This window comes from Vulpes vulpes, chromosome 8 (genome assembly GCF_048418805.1).
Source record: "Vulpes vulpes isolate BD-2025 chromosome 8, VulVul3, whole genome shotgun sequence".
Classification (NCBI taxonomy): Eukaryota; Metazoa; Chordata; class Mammalia; order Carnivora; family Canidae; genus Vulpes; species Vulpes vulpes.
Window position 1 is genome coordinate 91,221,878 of NC_132787.1, and position 18,880 is coordinate 91,240,757.

An 18,880-nucleotide genomic window follows, 5' to 3' on the forward strand; every position below is an offset into this window, starting at 1 on the left:
GAAGGTCAAGAAATCAAAGAATCTCAGGGTTGGGAAGAATCTTAAAAGCCATTTATTGTAACCCCCGGTCTGATATATGGATAGTGTGACGATCGTTTTGAAACATCAATCTGCTTAGGTTAAAGCCCTTAGTTATAAATCAAATGTTAATTTAGAGGTTGCTGTGAGGCATTTTGTAGATGTAATTAAAGTCCATAATCAGTTGACTTTAAGGAAGGGATATTATCTTAGATAATCTGAGTGGGCCTGATTCAATCATTTGAAAGGGTTTAAGAGCCAAGCTGAAGTTTCCCTGAAGAAGAAATTCTGCCTATGGATGGCAGCTTCAGCCCATGCTGGAAAGACTTCCAGCTTCCTGATGGTCTACTCTACATTTCAGACTTGTCTAGCAGCCACTACCATCACATAGGCCAATTCCTTGTAATATATTTCTTAATATATATCTCCTACGGGTTCTGCTTCTCTGATGGAATCCCAACTGATACAGATATCCTCTGCAGCTTGCCCACCCAGTGTTCTTGTATGCTTCCTGTGATGGGAAAGCTCACCACCTCACAAGGCAGCATAGTTCATTTTTGGTCAGCTTCAACTCTAACAAATTATATTTATATTGGACTTGATTAAGTCTTTATATGAACTTGACCTACTGGTGCTGGTTCAACCCCTTGGGCCCAATAAGCCCAAGGTTGGTTCTTTTATCTTGTAGCAGCCCAGCAGATATTTGAAGGCAGCATGCATGCTCTCCACACTTGTCCGTGCCAAGTCTCCTTCATTTGGCATGCTGCTCCCCTCCTCTGACTGTTCCCCAGGTTGTTGATGTCCATCTTAAAGTCTGGCTGCATTCCACGCCATTGCTGACAACAGGATGAGTGTATCTAGTAGCCATAGGATCATGGGCCTGGAGACCTCCATTGTCCTTTGCTGTATGGATCCCAGCCCACAGGAAGCTGGGGGCTCTTCTTGAAAGAAGAAATGAGGGGCACCTGAGTGGCTCAGTGGTTGAGTGTCTGCCTTTGACTCAGGTTGAGCGTCTGCCTTTGCCTGGGGGCCTGGGATTGAATCCTACATCAGGCTCCCCACAGGAAGCCTGCTGCTCCCTCTGCCTGTCTCTGCCTCTCTCTCTGTGTCTCTCATGAATAAATAAACAAAATCTTCTTTGAAAAAAAAGAAGAAATGACACCAAACCTCTCTTAATGGTGACTGGAGGCTGCGCTGCCCCTTGGGATTTGGTGTAGTCACCATGAGGTTGGAGCCAGTAACCCACTTGGACATTTAATCTTGGGCACCCATCTTCCATGGATCTGAGGAGCTTCCCTGGCAGATGGGGGAGGAATAGAGGCCAGTTGAGGACAGCAGATGCCCGTTTGCATGCTTCTCCATGGGGCAAGCCCTTCTCACTCCTCTCCTCCCTTCTCCCCACCCACATGACCACACAGTCTGTGGGTTCAATGCCTCGTGAACCCACAGTCTGTGGGTTCAATGCCTCGTTAGCTTCCATGGCTGGTTCTTGTGGGGCAAGCCACAGCCTCTCTCCAGCCTCAGAGTAGGGATCCACCAGCTCTTATGCCATTGGCTCTCATATTCCACAGCCAGATTCCTAGGGATTTTTCGAGCTCTACACATTCTTGTTCTTAAAACCATAGTCCACACTTCAAGTCTATTCCCCAAAGTCAGGTCTCCAGGTTGTTTAGATCCTCACTACTCAAAGTGAGGACTATGAATCTACAGCATCATTGTCCCGGGGGTGGGGGTGGGGGCTTGTTAGAAATGCAAAAATCTCAGGCCCTACCCCAAACCTACTGATCAGAATCTGCATTCAAACAAGATCAACCAGGTCTTTCCCTGCACAGTGGTGTTTGCAAAGCATTAATGTATCCACACTGCTGAGCAGGGCTTCTTTCGTTCCCCTGTGGAGCATCTCCTCTGTACAGATGGGAAGACTGAAGCATTCCAGGGAAGGGTCTGCTCCTCCCATGAGTTCAGGGGCAGCAGAAGAGAGAGAAAGCTGGAGGATTTGTCTAAGGGGGGAGAAAGAACCCTGTTTCTAGCTCCCAGGCAAGTCTCCTGCTTTGAATTCCCAGCAGCCACGTGCCCCCTCACAAAGGGGTCCTGTGTGTCACTGGAGGAAGAAGGGGGACGCAGGAGCAGTGAGAGGCCAGCGTTTGTGAAGGCAGAGGGTGGGAGCTTGGCCGAAGCCTGGCAGGGGCCCCGGGAGGCCACCAGACCAGGAAGACTGGAGCTGATGGCTCTAGGTGGCAGCTGAGGCTGGCTCTGGAAAACGGAAAGGCGAAGGTGTGACATGCGCAGTAGCTGGGGTGGGCTGGCTCAAGGTGTCTCCAGGAGCTGCCTGGGAACCATCTTAGCAGGGCAGTTTCTGGACAACGAGGAAGTGTGGACCAGCCAGGAGGTGGCGGCATCACTGGGACCCTTGACTGCTCTCTCTGCAACAGACAAGGGTCTCAAAAGGCATTTGTCATGTGGCTCTCTGAGGACTGGAGGCTAACAGGAGGGTCAGGAGGGGACCCAGGGCAAGCAGAAAGGCTGGCTGGCAGCTTGCTCTCTTCTTTAAGAGACTGCAGGGCAGGGGGGTGGGTGGCCGGCAGGAACACCAAGGGAGGCGTCAGTAAACAGGGCTTCCAGGCAACTCTGAAACTAACTGTTTCAGTGAAGCCTTGGCCATGTCCCTTCTACGATCTGAATTTCAGCTTCCCCCTCATAAAGCAAGAGGGTTGGAGCTAAAAATCTGATTTCTCTTTGGGCTAAATGTTCTTGAGGGCTCGAGATCCTGATGCTGAGGCCACCACTGAGTGTCCTGCATGGACCCCGGTATCCCATCCTGCATCATTTGTGACATTCACAGAAGGGACAGCAGGGGCTCCTTGAAGGGGTAGTGGGGAGGGGCCGCATGGCTCTGAAAAGATACTCCCTATGGCCCTGGGGGTAAGCCCTGGCGCTATCATTTTATATTTGTAGGATCCTGGGCCAATTTTCTAACTTCTCTGAGCTTCCCTGTCCTTGTCCATAACAGAATGAGAGGCCTGCCCTCCCAGGGCAGCCGTGGGAATGCAGGCTGTGAGGAGTGCCCCAGACGTGGCCTGAGATGTTACAGACACATGTCAGTTCCCTGCATCCGTCCTGAGGCAGCGATGGGGCATGAAGGAGTGCCCATCTGGGTCTCTGAGAATGTTCTCTGTCATTGCTGGGTCTCTTCCCTTGCTGCTGGCTGACTGCAGGGAAATCACTTTTACATTTTTTTTTTTTATTACAAAATCAACTCACAGATTCACCGTTTGTGCTGCCAGCTGAAAGCTGTTTATAGTGGTGATTTGCACTACACTCATCTGTGCTTGTTTATGTTTTCTTTGAAAATACTTATTGTGTTTTTCCTGTCCCCACTCCGGCCAGGCGTGTGTCTTCTATTTCTGGTCCTATTCTTGCCCCCACTCACTCCATGTCTCCGGCCCCAAACTGTGATGTGTGGGAACTGGACATGTAGGTAGGAGGCATGACAGTCACAAGGACCTCTGATCAAATATGCCCTCCTTGTAGATGAGGAAACTGATAGTCCTAGAGGACCAGCAAGTGACTTAAGTGGAGCCGGAATTTTTGCCCCTTTGCTCCAATCCAGGGAAGGTCCTTCTACCACTGTGAACCTCACCGTTCCTGACTGGTCTTCTGCAAGGTCCGTCTGCTGAGAGGAGGGAACACTGCCCCTGAGCTTGGATGTCAGGCAGACTCCAGGCATGGGTAGGATCTGGAAAGCCTGGGTTGGGGGAGTAGGATTAGGAGAATACAGGGAAGGGTGTGGCAGCCTCTGGTCCCCAACACCACTGTCCCCCACGTGTTAAGAGGAGGTAGCTGTATTCTTGGTAATCCTTGGGAAACCAAGCAGTTTCCTTCTGTGGGGGAGTACTAGTAATAATACATGAACGATAATGTTAATTACACTGATCATTACAGATATTGCTTATTAAGTACCTACTCTGTACCAGATATTTCCTTTATATCATCCATTTCATCCTGGGAGGCAGATATTATTCTCCCTATTTTGCAGATGACAAAATGAGCTCAGAGAGACTAAGTAACTTGTCCAAGATCACTTATAACTAGTGGCAGGGGGCTGGGGGAGGTGAGCGGAGAGGCGAGCTGAGGGATGAACCTAGGCACTCTGGCTCCTAAGCCAGAGCCCGCCTTCTTAGACCACCACAGCAAAGGCTTATGCGGTCCAAGCAGAGGGGTGGCCTGTGAACAAGGAGGAAGGAAATGCTGACTGAGCATGGGCAGTAGGACTATTCCCGGCTGGGCTGCCCCTCCATCTCACCCCAGCAAGTCAGCAGAGGACTGGGAACAGTGGAGTGAAAAGCAACCAGAGGTCTTGATGCTAAGAGAGATGATGGGTCGTGAGGAGAACAGGCTGGAGTGCTGGAGAGAACTCCAACGGGAGCACCCAAAGGCCTCGGTTCTAATCAGGGTTGTACTTGCAACTTTCTGTGTGACTTTGGGCAAGTCACTCACCTCTCTGGGTGTTTGGATGATTGCTGATGTCTCCTTTCACTCTTTTATTTGAGGACTCTAGGATATATTGGGTGGCAGGTCACTTCTGTACTTTCCTCCTTCTTGGAAAGATGTAAAAAGTACAGGTTCCTTCATGAGCTGCCTGCTTGAATTCACAACCTAATGACTCCCAGGCCACGTGGTGGGTGATGGGAACCTGTGCTCAGCTGAGAACAGGCCAGAAGCTGAGGAGAGAGCAGAACAGGTTTTCTGCCCTAGCTCCATCAGCTTATCAGTCACCTGGCCTCTTGTTGCCTTAGAACCCTGAGGATTACGGGGGCCCACATGGGAGAAGAGCACCTGTGAGCCCACGGCGGTCTCAGGGAGAGCCTGGTGCTGGGCACAGCTCTGCCACATGGTCTGGGTTGGTCAGGGTGGGGGTGTTGGGGAGCAGCGGGCTGGGTGCAGTGTGCTGGAGCAAGAGGAACTCTCCTGGGAAGGACTTTGCCAGGGGAAAAGACAAGCCTTGGCTCCTCGGTGCCCTTAGGATACAAGGGTCTGGGCTAAGTTCTTGAAGTGGTGAAAGAACTGGCGGAAAAGCTAGGGCATGGGAGTCAAAGAGGCTCAGTTGAATCTGGGCAGGTGCCACACTTTCAAGTCACAAGGCCAAGCATGAGTCATCTACACAAAAAGCGTTAGTTTCCTCTGCTGAAAAATGGGGGTAATAAGGGTAATAATGCCCCTCTTGAGGGGTTGTCAAGAGAACTGAATGAGAGCGTATAGAGCCTGACCAAGAGTGGACAATAAATGGTGGCTGTTCCCGCTGCTCATAATAAGAACAAACAAGAGGCATCCTGAACGAGTGGAAGGAGCAGAGGCCGGGAGTCAGGTTTGGCTAACCTCTGGCTGTGTTACTCTTGTCACCTCTCTGGTTCCTTATCTGTAAGAGGAGGGGGTGGCACTAGCTGATCTTGAGTCCCCTTCCAGCTCTGACAGCCTCCAGGCTATGAATAGATGGGGCTGGGGCCCCGGAGGAGTTTAATGACTCAACAGCCAGAGAGGTTAAGCTTTCCCAGAAAAGAGTTTCCATTTGCGTTTGATGAACTTAGGGCACAACAAAGAAAGGGTTTCCTGGCTGGGAAGCCAGGGATGAGGAAGCTGGAGGAATCCTTGCCGCCCATGGAGACTGTGACTAACCAGGTGAATGACTAACTCAGACCCTGCCGACCCGCAACCAATCAGGGCTGCCTGAGAGCGCCCTGCAAGCTGGCATCACTGAGCACATCCTGGCCATGCCAATTGCAGCTGGCTCTGGGCTTCCCAGCATATGGAGGCAGAAGAAGCAGCCAAGAGACCGGCAGGGAAAGAGCACTGGGCTTGGAGTCAGAAGACCCAGCTTCTTGCTCTAACTCGGCTGCTCACCAGCTGCATGACTTTGGGGGAGTCCCTTCCCCTCCTTGTCTCTCCATGCCCTCATCTGTGCCATGGAGCTAATAATACCTGCCCTGGCATCTTTCCGGAGTGGCAAAGGCTGAGACTCAAGAGATGAGATGAGTGTGTGTTGTGATCAGTAAGTGGGAGGTTCTGTCATTTTTCTATCCCAACATCCCAATGAGTCAGGAGACCTGTTTCAGTCCTCAGAGGGGTCAGGTGGACAGAGGATGTTGCCTCTGGGTTTGGGGTCACCATCAGTTTCATATAGGGCCTCTTCCAGCCATCAAATCACAGCCCAGACAGGCTTGTCTTAGAGCAGAGCCCCTGTGGACGGTTTCCAGCCAGATGGTGTAGCCAGAGAGAGAGGTGACAAAAAGCCAGGGATGGTTGGGTGGGGCAGGAAGTGGGCAGTGCTTTTGAGCCCCCCTCCCCAAACCAGGGTGGTGCTTTAATGCTGTCTTTCCTCTTGCCCAGCACTATATCAATAAATATCACCAAAGGCACTCTGTCTGCGTCTACCCCCAGCTTTTAGCATCTGTCTGGGTGAGGACTACAAGCACTTTGGGAAAAGGCAGGGATGGAGGGGGAAGAATGATGTCCTTTCATTTCTACACACCTTAAGCTCATCAATAGCATTCTCTGAGTGCTCATGTGTGCCGCAGGGTACTGTGCCAGCACTGGGAGAACAGAGATGGGAACCACAGGGCACTGCCCACATGGAGGTTAATTGCAGTGTGGTTAAAGAGACAAAACACATCCCCTAAAATGTAAATAACTGCGCAAGAGAGCCCACACTGTGTCACTCAGGTTGTCTTGACAGTGAGTCCTGCAGTTGTCTAGAGTGGTGGCCTGGGATGGTCTGGAAGACTTCAAAAAGGATCTGGGATTTGAGCTGGACCTGGAAGCTTAGCTTGGACAAGACAAATAGAAGACAGAAAAAGGTGTGCCAGATAAGCACACTTAAAGTGTTCTCAGGAGGCGGTATAGCTGTAGTGGAGAGATCATGTCAGTAAGAAGTGAGAAATGAAGTTGGAGATAGAGCCAGGTAGGAAGGTCCTTATCATTTGGGATAGGGAGCATGGACCAGATTCCACACCAGCTGGAGGGCACTGAGGGCTTCTGAGAGGGTATTGGTATGGTGAGGGCTGCACTTTGGGAAGATTCTTTGTGGCAACATTGTCCAGGGGAGCTTGTTTCATGCGGGAATGAGGCTGGAGGCAAGGTCAGCTGAGTAGTTACTGTGGAGCTAGGGACCAGAGGACCAAGAAAGGGGACACATAATCAAAGGCACGACTTGTGGGAAGAAGGGGAAGGCCTAACTTGGTGGTTCAGTGCTTCTGAAACCCTGGCAGGTGGCAGAGAAGTGAGAGAGGGGAGGCTCCTTTCTGTGCAGGTCTAAGTCTGACTATTCTGCTGTAAACTCACAGGGTCAGCAGGACCTAGAGGTGCCCCCATTTGGGCCACGTCCAATCCTGGGGTCCTTTTCTTCCTCTTCCAAAAGCAGAATCTGGAGACTACATAGCAGAACTCCCCATGGACCCCAGAGAGGAGTGGAGCCTCGGGACAAAGTCTTGCAGTGGATAGACTGCAGGAGCAGTGTCCAGTCCTGCTTTTTACCCCCTCAATTCCTGTGGATCCCAGGAAAACACTGCCATCTTGTTATGGGCTATGCCAAGTGGCAACGAGCCCCTGGGAGCTCAGCCAAGGCAAGGAGGGGGACCAGAGAGAGGAGAAGGAATGGGAAAGATGGAGGCCTGGAGGCATCCCAATGGCTTTGGGGGAAGGTGGGCTGGGAGCATGCCAGCACTGGGAGGAAGGCTTGAGATCATTTCAGCCAACCCCTCATTGTCTGGAGGTGAGCCCATGATCCAGACAGAAGGGACTTGCCCAAGGTCATATAGCAGGAAAAGTGATGAAGCTCTGCTGGAATCAGAGACTTGGGAGCTGGTGAGGTGTTTACTCCTATCTGGACACCTCCCAATAGCACTGGAGATTCCTTTCCTGGATATCCATTTGTGTGCTTTGCGTGTGCATGCCTGTGTCTGCCGTGTGTGTGCTTGTGTGTGTACCTGTGGGTATGTGTGCCCGTGCCTATGTTGTGAGAGAGTCTGGGCGTATGTTGTGGCCTGCCCCACCGCTGTTTGGAGAAGAGAACTGAGGCCATTCCTGCAGGGTGACTGTTTTCCTGGGACAGCAGAGAAGGCAGATAGAGCTGGATCTGGCTTCCAGCACCAAATCTGCTGCCCTAAGAAAATTAAAGGCACTGGCTGGCTGTGCCCAAACTCTGGGAGCTGGACACACACACACACACACACACACGCACACGTACACGCGCGCACACACATACACACACGCACACCACTCCAAGCTGCACTCACAGAGGCAGTTAGAGGGTGTTTTAGGCACCCAGAGTAGGCAGGAGTGCCGCGGAGTGCCAGAGTACCTGCATCCACACGTCTCCCTGGAGCCCCAGCCGGTGTGGACACGCCAAGGTGCGGAAGCCCATCTGCCAGGGACACGGAGTGGCGCGCTCCCCGCCGCTCTACACCCAGCTCTGCTCCAGGGCCTGGCGCGGCCACACCCCTCCTCCCCAGCCTCCGCGAGCCGTTCCTGCCCCTCTCACACACTTCAGAGTCCCCTGAGGCCCTCGCGCAGCCTGGCAGGGACAAGTTAGGGCTGGCCCGGCCGGAGAGTCAGGTCCGGAGCCAGGAATCGACGCCTCCCCCGAGTCCCGTCCCCGCGGAGCAGACAAGCCAGGTTGAACTCGGGTCTCTGGCGGCGCGGGGTTGGGCGCCCAGCCCCTCTCCGGGGATCCCCCCAGCCCTCGCCGTCTCGGGACTACCCCGGGACGCGTCCCCGCCCCCCCGTCGGCGAGTAGTTACCGATGGTGGTGATGACGGTGATGGCGAAGTAGAAGGAGCCGGCGAAGCGCCACTGCACGCCGGCCTTGTGCGGCTTGAGGCGCAGCACGACGCGCTCGAGCTCCTCGTAGCCGCCCTGGCTGAGGTTGTAGCGCGCCCGCAGCTCCTGCTGCCGCAGCTCCAGCCGCTGCCGCTCGATCATCTCGGGCTCCGACTCGAGCGCGTCGAAGACGGCGGCGCCCACCAGCAGGTAGGTGAAGGTGCACACGATGAGCGCCAGCGTGCGCACGTTCTGCCGCTTCATCGTCCCGCCCGAGCCGCCGCCGGCCCCCCGGCGCCCCCGGCCCGCGCCCCGGCCCCGGCCGCCGCTGCTGCTGCCCCGGAGGCGGCCTGGGGCATGGCTGCGCTCGCCGCTCCCCGAGCCGGGCACCCGCTCCGCGCCCTGGGGCCGCCGCCGCCAACGCCGCCGCCGCCGCCGCCGCCGCCGCCGCCGCCGCCGCCGCCGCCGCCGCCGCGGAGCTGTCCCTTCAGCACCACCCACCGCCCTCCTCCGCCCGGCCCCGCTCCCGCCCCCCGCCCCCCGCCCGCGGGCCGCCTCCTCCCGCCAGCCCTCCCGCCCAGCCAAATAAGGACTGGGGAGACGCGCCGAGGGAGGGAGGAGGGGGGCTGGCGGAGGGGGAGGGGAAGGGGAGCGGGCGGGAGAGCCGCGGAGAGACCGGGCTGGACCGAGGGAGAGAGACCCAGGGAGAGGGAGCACTGGACCGAGAGACGTCTATAACTACAGAGAAAGAGAGAAAAAGAGGCAGAGGGGGGTGTGACAGATAAGGAGACACAGCCAGAGGTAGACTCCTAGGCGCAGAGAAAGAAGCGGCAGGCAGAAAAATACAGAGCGGGAGAGGCAGAGGGCGAAAGACGGAAACAGAAAGAGCCCCGGAGGCAGGGAGACCTGGAGAGCTGGAGATAAACCGACGACGGAAAAAGAAAAGCGAAGAAGGGAAAAGGAACAGGCAGAGAGAGGCCCCCCGCCCCGCCCCCCCCCGCCCCCCCATCTCCACGGAAATCACAGCGTGTTTCAGCTGGAAGGGACCTTGGGCCTTGCTGTCCTGCCCTTTATCATGTCCATGGAGAAACTGAGGCGCAGAGAGGTCAAGTGACCTGAAAGGGGACACGGTGAACTAGTGTCAGCACTGGGACTCGACCAAGCTTCCCTCCGCCCAGGCCACACCCCCCACCCCACACCGGCTGCTGGGCTGCTGGCTGTCTCAGAAATGGCAGGGCACTGCTGCGGACCTGGGCACGCGAGGGCCAACACCCAAGGGAAAGCCCTGCTCTCATGAAATGTGACCTTTCCCAGGTCAGCACGGCTCCTGGAGCTGGCTCAGAAAGCACAGGCTGGCCGCCTAGGCCAGTAACGCCGAATCCCCGGCTGTCCTCCTCTGCTGTCCCTCCTCCCTGAGGCTGTCGCGGGGTCCTGACAGCCAGAGCCCCTGTCCTGCACCCGTGGGCCAGGCTGGGCCTGCGGTGAGCTGCCAGAGAGAGCCCCGGACATCAACATGGGGCATCCCATCAGAATGGGGGTCTAGCTGAAACAGGGCAGGTGGGGCCCAGACCAGGAGGCTTGCTGTGCCTCAGTTTCTTCTTTTGCCAACATGGTGGCAGTGGTGGTGGGGAGGAGCAGGCTATGGGACTCCAGATGAGGTGTCACTGCCCCTCTCAGAGTCTCACCTCCTTATCTCCTCGATGAGGTGCCATGGCAGATGATCCCGCAGGCCTTACTTAGCTTCAAACAACTCCAGACTTGGATGGGCTGAGTGAGCAGAATGATCGGAATGCAAATCCCACTGCCAAGGAGGGTCAGAAAGTCTTTCACGGGACCCTGGCACGGGCCACGAGGAGAGTCAGGGAAGAGGCCCCAAGGCCCCTGACTGAGGGTAGGTTGAGGAGACAGCCATCCAGAAGCAGGAGAATCATCTGCCCACATCCTGGCCTGGCCCGTCCCCGCTGGGCATTCCAGTGCTTCTCTGAGGAATGCCACCAACCCATTGCTTCTTTCAACCATTCATTCAGAGAGTATGTACCAAGCATCTGCTGTGTGTCAGGCCAGGCATGTTACATTTATTATCTCTAGTCTCACCACAATCCTGAAAGGTACGTATGGTTATGTCTGTTTTATAGATGGAGAAACTGAGGCAAAAGGCAGTGGCAGGGAACTGTCCAAGGTCGTCCAACTGGAAGAAACTTCAGTCTGCCTTCCAAATCCATTCTTTTCCCCATAATGACTCCTGGAGCCTCAGGTTTTTTCACCTTTAAATGTAATACCTAATTATACTAGTCTTTGATCTGACACAAACTTTCTGACCCTGCACCCTTAGCCATGAACTCAGCCTACTGCTGGCCTCCCCCCACCCCACCCCCAACGCTGGCATCTTCTGGTTCCCTGGAAGACAAGTGCTACCTTTCCTGGCTTCCCCGGGGGGTGAGGGCACAAGTTAGATTCTGTCTTCCTGGCCACAACTACCCCAGAAGCCAATTCTCCCAAAGCCAGTCTAGGTGAACAAGGCTCCAGAGGCTTGGTTTTTAGCTCCAGAGGCTTGGTTTTTAGTGTGAAAGGCTGTGTGTCCAGGGTCTGCTCACTTCTGGCTGCCTGGCCAGACTGCTGTGCAGATGAAAGGTGATATTATGAGTGAAAGTGCTTTGGAAAAGGGAAAAAGCTCTCTTTAGGGGCAGGGCATTTATTATTAATTATGATGAAGCTTCTTCTCACAGCACTTCAGAACTAGAAGGACCTTCAAAGATCAGCTAACCTGATACTCTCATGTTGCAGATGAGGAAACTGAGGCCCAGACAGTAGGAAGGGGGTTGCTCAAGATCACACAGGGAGTGAAGGGGAGCCAAGACTTACGTCCCATGGCTGGGGTCTTTCCCATAGCCCCCATATGTATGGGATCAGGACCCCTGTTGGCAGGGGAGTGTAGCACATCCCATCCAGTGTCTCTGGAGTCCGCGAAGTCAGCTTAGGTCTCACCCTCCTGCCCCTTCTCCCTTTCTTCTCTTGGGTGGGTTGGGGGGCACTTCTTGGGCAGGGGGTGAGGTAGCCAGGCTAGTGCCAGTCTAGATTTCTGATTGGCCCTGGGTCCTGCAGGCAGGAGTCCCATCAGCTCACCCTTGACCAGGGTGGGATAGTGCTAAGTATCTAGAAGCCTATCTCACCCCCTTCTGTCCAGGACTCCTGGGACCTGCCTGTACAACCCCATCCCTCACAGGGCTGCCTTAGCCAGGACCACGTGTCAGAAAGCACTTCCATCAACTGTGTCTTTTATAAATGATAAAATCTGCTCAGCTATGACTTCTCTGTGTTCTTCTTCTTCTTTTTTTTTTAATCCATTGGTGACTCCAGTGGAGGATGCCTTGGGCCAGTTAGAAAGAGCTGTTTTATGCTCCTCAAATCATTATACTGGCCAGCCTCCTGTGTGATCATTTTCTGAAATCTGATCCAATGTAGAGAACGGGGGAGGAGAGCTGGAGGGGCTGGGCTGGGGTCCTGTCTCTTCCACCTGCTTGCTTCCTGTGGGACTCAGGGCCAGTCACTCCTTCTCCCCGGGCCTTGGTTTGCACACCCATAAATGGAGTGGTTTGGACCAGGACATGTCTATGCTGCCTTCATTTATAACATCCCATGACCTCTCTGGCCTGCTTCTGCTTCCCTAGTTCTTCCAAGAATCAGGTGCAAAGAGGGTTTAGTCACTGTTTTTAAGACTTTAGTTTATGAGGAAGAGGACACAGAGTTAGGCAGGGAACATAACTATCATTATTTGCTGCATATTATTATTCACTAAGCATTACACATGTATTATTTTGCAGCTTCATCTTCCATGCTGTTCCTTTCTAAGCTCTGAACACATCTAAGTATGCTTTACTTCTGACTCATGTGGCTCCCATAAGCTAGGATGCCGGTACTTTCTTGACTCTTCCATTGCTTATCTATTGAACTCCTGTTCAGGCTTCAAGACCCAACTCACAGGCCACTTCCCCCATGAAGTATTCCCCATTACCTCCAATCAGAACCACTAGCTCCTTTGTGCTTCCAAAACACCTTGTCTAAGCTTCAATTCAGTAGATATTCCACCTTTCTAGTAGATTGGTCAGTTCTTTTAATATCTGTCTTCCCCACTGGCTCATTATCTTCTCCAGGGCAGAGATGCTTCTGATGATCTGCCTCCCCGCAGTGGGGGAGCTCAGTGCTTTGTACATCAGAGTTATTCTACATGTTTGTTGTGTATTCAGTATACAATGAAGTCCTTAAAGCATCCTATACCTGCTGAGTTAGGGATCAGCAGTGTTAGCAGGGACAGAAACACAGACACCAGAGTCTGTAGGGAGAAAAACCAGGCAATTTGCTTCTGTGACTCTTTGTCAACAGACACTTCTAAAGCTGGGGCAAGCCCTGCCTGGCTTAGGGACATGTGAACATCCTAAGACCCAAGGAAGCATGTGGAGAGGGCATTGAAATGGGAGTCTAGACACCCGGAGCTTGGTCCTACCTGCCACCAACTACCAACTAGTTGGTGGACTTGAGAGAGTATCACATGACCTCTCTGTGCCTCGGTTTCCTTTTCTTCAGAATGAAAGGGTTGACTATCTCAAAAAGTCCTTTCCTTCTGACATCCTGGGATGTCAATGATAGATCTGGCCCTGTGATTGGCAATGCTCATCCAACAATGGCCCAGAGTGTGGTCTGAGGGATGACAGGCCCAGAGCCCTCTCTGTCCATTGTTTTCCAGCATCCCATGTCCTTTGACAGTTTGGCTGGAGGATGGGGGCAGGGAGCAGGGTAGGGGAGTAAAATGCTGACCCTGAGTCAGACAAGCTCAGGTTCAAATCCTGCCCCTATTAATTACTAGTTGTACTGGGGCTTCACATTGACATTGTGGGTCATCTTGTCTAGACCAGACCATAAGATCCTGCAGGACAGGGATAAGGCCTTACTCGTCTTGGAATAGGGTCCTTGATTTGCTGGAGTATCCAGAATCATCTCAATATCCAGCGACGAGAAGGCCTGAAAAGGGGGGCCTGGAAGTGCCCAGCAGCTACAGCACGGACAGGGAAGTGGTTGGTCAAGAGCAGCGCAGGGATTGTGACCTCTGATGGCCAAGGGCTGGTTGATCGGATTCCGGGTGCTCTGGGTAACAATGGAGGTGTTTCTTGGTGTATCCCTAAGGGAAAGACACGGAGGATTAGTCTGGATTTACAAAGCATAACCAGTCCCAGTGCAGCCGGCTTGCATTTGTCAAGAGACACTATTTGTTTAACATCTCAAGCCCAAACCAAACACAAAAGGCAGCTGTTCACAAAGGAGAGGCTCTGGGAGCCGTTGGGGAGAGAGAGTCATGCTAAGGGGTGGACACCCGGCTCTGTTCATCCCGCCCCAGGTGAGCTGGGTGAGCACCTCCAGATACAGACTTAGGTGTCTTTTAGTGAGACCAGTGAGAACTCAACTGGTCTTCATGGAGTTGCTGTGGGGGGTCAGGCTGGCTTCATTGTCAGCAGAAAGCCTGCTGCTAAGTCTGCATCCTCCACATCTCATCTGACAAATCCTTGCCCCTAGAGAGGGTTTCCTTGGTGGCCTCCATTTCTGGTTCTGAATATCATGCTGAGATGCGCATCTTCGTGTGTGTGTCCTTGAGGACCTGCCATGAATTTTCACAGAGGCATATACTCAGAAGTGTCCCTCATCACTGCCGGGTTGTCCTCAGTCCTGCTGTCTTGGTTTTGTCTCTCCCCGGCAATGTACAGGATTGCCTACGTAGCCCTCCCTGACTCGTGTGATTCACTTTTCTGTTTTTCCATTTGTATGCCTCCTGATTTTCTGCTTATTTCCCCCCTCTCTCCCTTTCCCTTTAACCTTGCCCCCCTCCCACATTTGGGGCAGGGGCAGTGAGCAGAACCCCCATTACTGGGGTCTCAAGCAGGCCAGCAGGTGATGAGAGACATCTGGGAGAAAACCAGCCTCTGTTCTCCAGCCTCTGGCGTATGTGCATGTGTACCCCCGCATGTGTGTGCCTGTGTGTGTCTCTGCATCTTTCTGTGTGTGTATCCATGTGTCCCTGTGTCCATCTGTGTATGTCTATCTATCCATGTGTGTGGTGAGAAGAGGCTGTGAGTCTAAGACTTTAGCTGTGGTCCTTCTCTTCCCCTTCCATCTCCTGGCCCTTCTTTTCCATGCACTCACGTTCTCCTCTGTGTTTGGCCAAGGCTCCAGAATAGTTCAAGCTAGAGGAAACCCTAGACCACACAGTTTGATGAGGAAGTGGGCCTGGTGCAGGGAGCAAGCACCTCCAGGCCTCACAGATTGTTGGGCCGGAGCTGGGACTCGAGCTTGGCTCTCCTGACTTCTGAGCCTTTAGCTGCAAGAGAAGTTCCCTAAACTTGCTTCCTTCCCATAGCAAGAATTAAGTCCTTTAAGCCTGTCCTCTACAGAGACACTGGAGCAGCCATGGCCTGTGTTTCCCGAAAAACACAATGCTGCTAAGGAAAAAAAGTGAGTCTGGAGATCTAGTCAACATCCTCACAAATCTTGAAATCCTTCTTTGCAGGTTTATAGCTTCTGAGAAACAAGCAGAGGCAGCCTGTTCTCAGGACCAAACGCAATAATTATAATAGCACTTGCAATGATTAATCAGCCAGTGAGTATTGAGTGGCGCCTGTGAGCTCACACAGCAGTGTGTGTGCGCATGTGTGTGTCCAGGTGGGGGAGAGGGCAAGAGAGGTGACTTTACTTCCAATGAGCAAGTTTTAGGTATCTTTCCATCCTTGGAGGGGCTGGGTCACTACCATGGTACTGCTTGGGTAGTGTCCTGTTCTGGCTAGGGCTGCAATTCTTTCTGCTGGGAGAGGAGTCCTAACCCCTGAGGTCCCAGTTGCTGGGCTCCTGACCAGGAATTGACAAACAGAAGCAGGTTTCAAGCCCATCAATGATTACTGAGATTAATGAGGGGCCTCATGAGCATGATGTATCCAGCACAACCAGAGGAACTTGGGATGTTCAGCTTGGAAAAAAGATGCAGGGGGCATGAGCTGCCACATGGAGGAAGGATTAGTTTTGCTCCGGGTGGCCTAGGAGGGGCCAGTGATCTGTGGGGAGATACTACGGTGGAAGAGCTTTCAGCTCAAAATAGGTAGAATTTTCTTTACAGCTCTGAAGAAGGAATGGGCTGCTCATAAGGTATGAGTTCTTGGTCAATGAGGAAGCACAGCTTGATGGGTCCTTTGGGTTGGCGCTGTTTGAGAAGGATCCAAGGGGCTAGTACAGTGCCTGCCACATAGCAGGTCTGTAAGAAATGCCTTTGACTTGGTTGCTGAATGTACTGAGTTTGGGGCTGGACTAGACACCTTTTGAAATTCAGCTGGACTCAGTTCAACATATAAGGAGCAATCCCTCTGTGACAGGCTCTTTGTCCCTCCAACCTTGAAATGCTGCAGTTCCCTGGCCCCAAGGAAGGCTGCACCTGGAGTCCTTGCTAACCTCCGCAGCTCTGCTTTCTCCCAGCCACCCCAACCCAACCTAAGCCCCACAGACTTATACTCCATATCTGCCTGCAGAGACTCCAACACTCACAGGTTGGAATAAGGGCCTAGAAGCCCTAGGACTCCAACAAGGGAAATGGGCCTTTGGCAGGCTAATTACTGGGAGCTGATTCTATTAAGCAGATAGCTCGCTCTAGGCAAAGCAATTACATCTAATCAGCCCCTTGCAGCAGTCCAAAGGGACAGCCATTTGAGCCAGACACATGCGTGAGCATCAAAGCAGCCTGAGGCTCAGGCCTTGGCCGCTGGTCTGAGGCCAGGGCTGCTCAGAAAGTGGTCCCCTGGCCCCTTCTCCAGGCTGCCAGATCTCGGGCCACAGTGGGGTTGCAGCACCGTGAAGATGGCCCAGTATGGGGATGCAAAGACCTAGATGAAGACTTCATTTGGCCATGAGGTTACCGAATTTCAGTGGGGAGGATACTTCTCTGGCCTGAGCCTCAGTTTCCTTGTCTGTCAAGTGAGTAGGATAAACTAGAGAGGATTCATTCTGAGTTTAGCATGGTAGACCCTCTCAATAATGTATTGTATACTTAAAAATTACCTAAGAGGGAAGATATCATGTTAAGTGATCTTATAAAAAAGAATCATAATTGTAATCACAATAAGTAAAAGGAGCAGAAGGAAATTTTTGGAGGTGATGGAGGTGTTTATGGCATAGATTGTAGTGATGGCTTCACATATGTGTACTTATCTCTGAACTTGTCAAGTAGTATACATTAAATATATATAGCTTTCTGGATGTTAACTATCTCTCAATAGAGCAATTGAAAGAAAACAAAACAAAACAGAAATGCAGTCCATCCAGTCCTTGTGGTTTGGACTCTAGTCCAGAATGGAAATATATGCTGTAGGGCCTGATTACTCCGACTATATTTTTAAAAATAACGAAATAATGTATTTTTTAAAATGATGGATGCCCTCTTGATATTCTTTTCTCCTCTAGAAATTTAATGAAATGTGTGTTTCCAAAAAACCAGCCATGATTTTTTATTTTTTATTTTTTTGACCACGATTTAATGGCTTCTTAGTCCCAGATTGTTGGAGGAAGTTGGGTCATGCTAGAGAGAGAGAATATGGGAGAGGAGTTCCCTGGAGATGAGGGAGATGAGCAAGATGGAGACAGGGGAGACCCAGTGCCATGGCAGTGCCCCTTCTATGAGTGCTGGCTCCTTTCCCAGAGGAAGAACCCTGTGAAAGATTTCTGGACACTGCAGGATGCAGAGGAGAGATTTTAAACATAGTCTCTTCCAGCAGTGGAATTCTGGGATTCTGGGTTGGAACCAAGCTACTGGTGTGACCCAAACACATCAGAGGAGCAGCCTCATTCAGGGAACCGCAGGCAAGAGACCGCTGCAGTGACCGGCTGTGGGAGCTGGGCCAGCTGTGGCCCCTCTGTGAGCCTCAGCTTCCTCCATAAACCATGGGAAAATGAGGAGAGTAGTCTCCACATAGCCTCCCTCACATAGTGGTGGGGACTCCAAGTGAGGTGATGAATGTGAAACTAAGAGTAAATGAATTCAATTAAAAGGTGAGAATGTAAACTAAGTAGCTTCTTCTGCACAGCAAAGGAAACCACTCACAAAATGAAAGGCAGCCTATGGAATGGGAGGAAATATGTACAAATCATATATCTGATAAGGGGTTCGTATAAAAATATGTAAAAAACTCTGACAATGCAATAGAAAGAAACCAAATGATCCAATTAAAAAATGGGCAGGTTTCTGAATAGACATTTTCCCAAAGAAGGCATTAATGGCCGCCAGGTACATGAAAAGATGCTCAACTTCACTCATCAACTGGGAAATGCAGCTCAAAACCACAATGAGATCACGCATCACACATGTTGGAAGGGTTATTATCAAAAAGACAAGCGATAACAAGGGTTGGTGAGAATAAGGAGAAAAGAGAAATCGTCATGCCCTGGTGGTGGGAATGTAAATTGTGGCATCCACATGGAGATTCCCCAAAAACCTTAAAAAACAGAACTACCATATGATCCAGCAATTCCACTTCTGGGTATTTTTCTGAAGGAAGTAAAATCACTACCTCGACAAGATATCTGCACCCCGATGTTCATTGCAGCATTATTTACAATAACCAAGACATGGAAACAACCTAAGTGTCCATTGATGGATAAATGGATAAAGAAAAAAAATATGTATAACGGAATATTATTCAGACATAAAAAAGAAAGAAATCCTGCCATTGGCGACAGTAAGGATAGAACTTGAGGGCATTATGCTAAGTGAAATGAGTCAGAGAAAAACAAATACTGTGATCTCAGCTATTGGTGAAATCTGAAAAAAACACAAAAAAACAAAAAAAAAAACAACAAACCAAAACAAACCACTGAACTAGATACAAAGAACAGATTGATGGCTGCCAGAGGTGATGTGTGGGTGAAATGTGTGAGAGTGGTCAAAAGGTACCAACTTCCAATCATCAGGTAAATAAGTCCCGGCTGTACCATACAACATGGTAACTACCGTTGACAATGCTGAATTGTA

The 18,880-nt window shown here is 51.8% G+C and overlaps 2 protein-coding genes across 3 annotated transcripts in view; one reads left to right on the forward strand and one right to left on the reverse strand.

Moving 5' to 3' along the window:
- The window catches only part of KCNK3 (potassium two pore domain channel subfamily K member 3), a 36,230-nt gene extending 26,917 nt beyond the window's left edge, over positions 1 to 9,313 (reverse strand). The window contains exon 1 of the mRNA XM_025983955.2: positions 8,811 to 9,313. Within this exon, the coding sequence (XP_025839740.2) occupies positions 8,811 to 9,093 (283 nt within the window). The 5' untranslated portion in view covers positions 9,094 to 9,313. The remainder of the gene's footprint in view (positions 1 to 8,810) is intronic.
- The window catches only part of OTOF (otoferlin), a 215,659-nt gene continuing 205,337 nt past the window's right edge, over positions 8,559 to 18,880 (forward strand). The window contains exon 1 of one of the 2 annotated variants that reach the window (XM_072767470.1): positions 8,559 to 9,039. The gene's annotated coding sequence lies outside the window, so the exon portion shown is untranslated. The remainder of the gene's footprint in view (positions 9,040 to 18,880) is intronic. The other variant, XM_072767468.1, reaches the window with a different exon arrangement.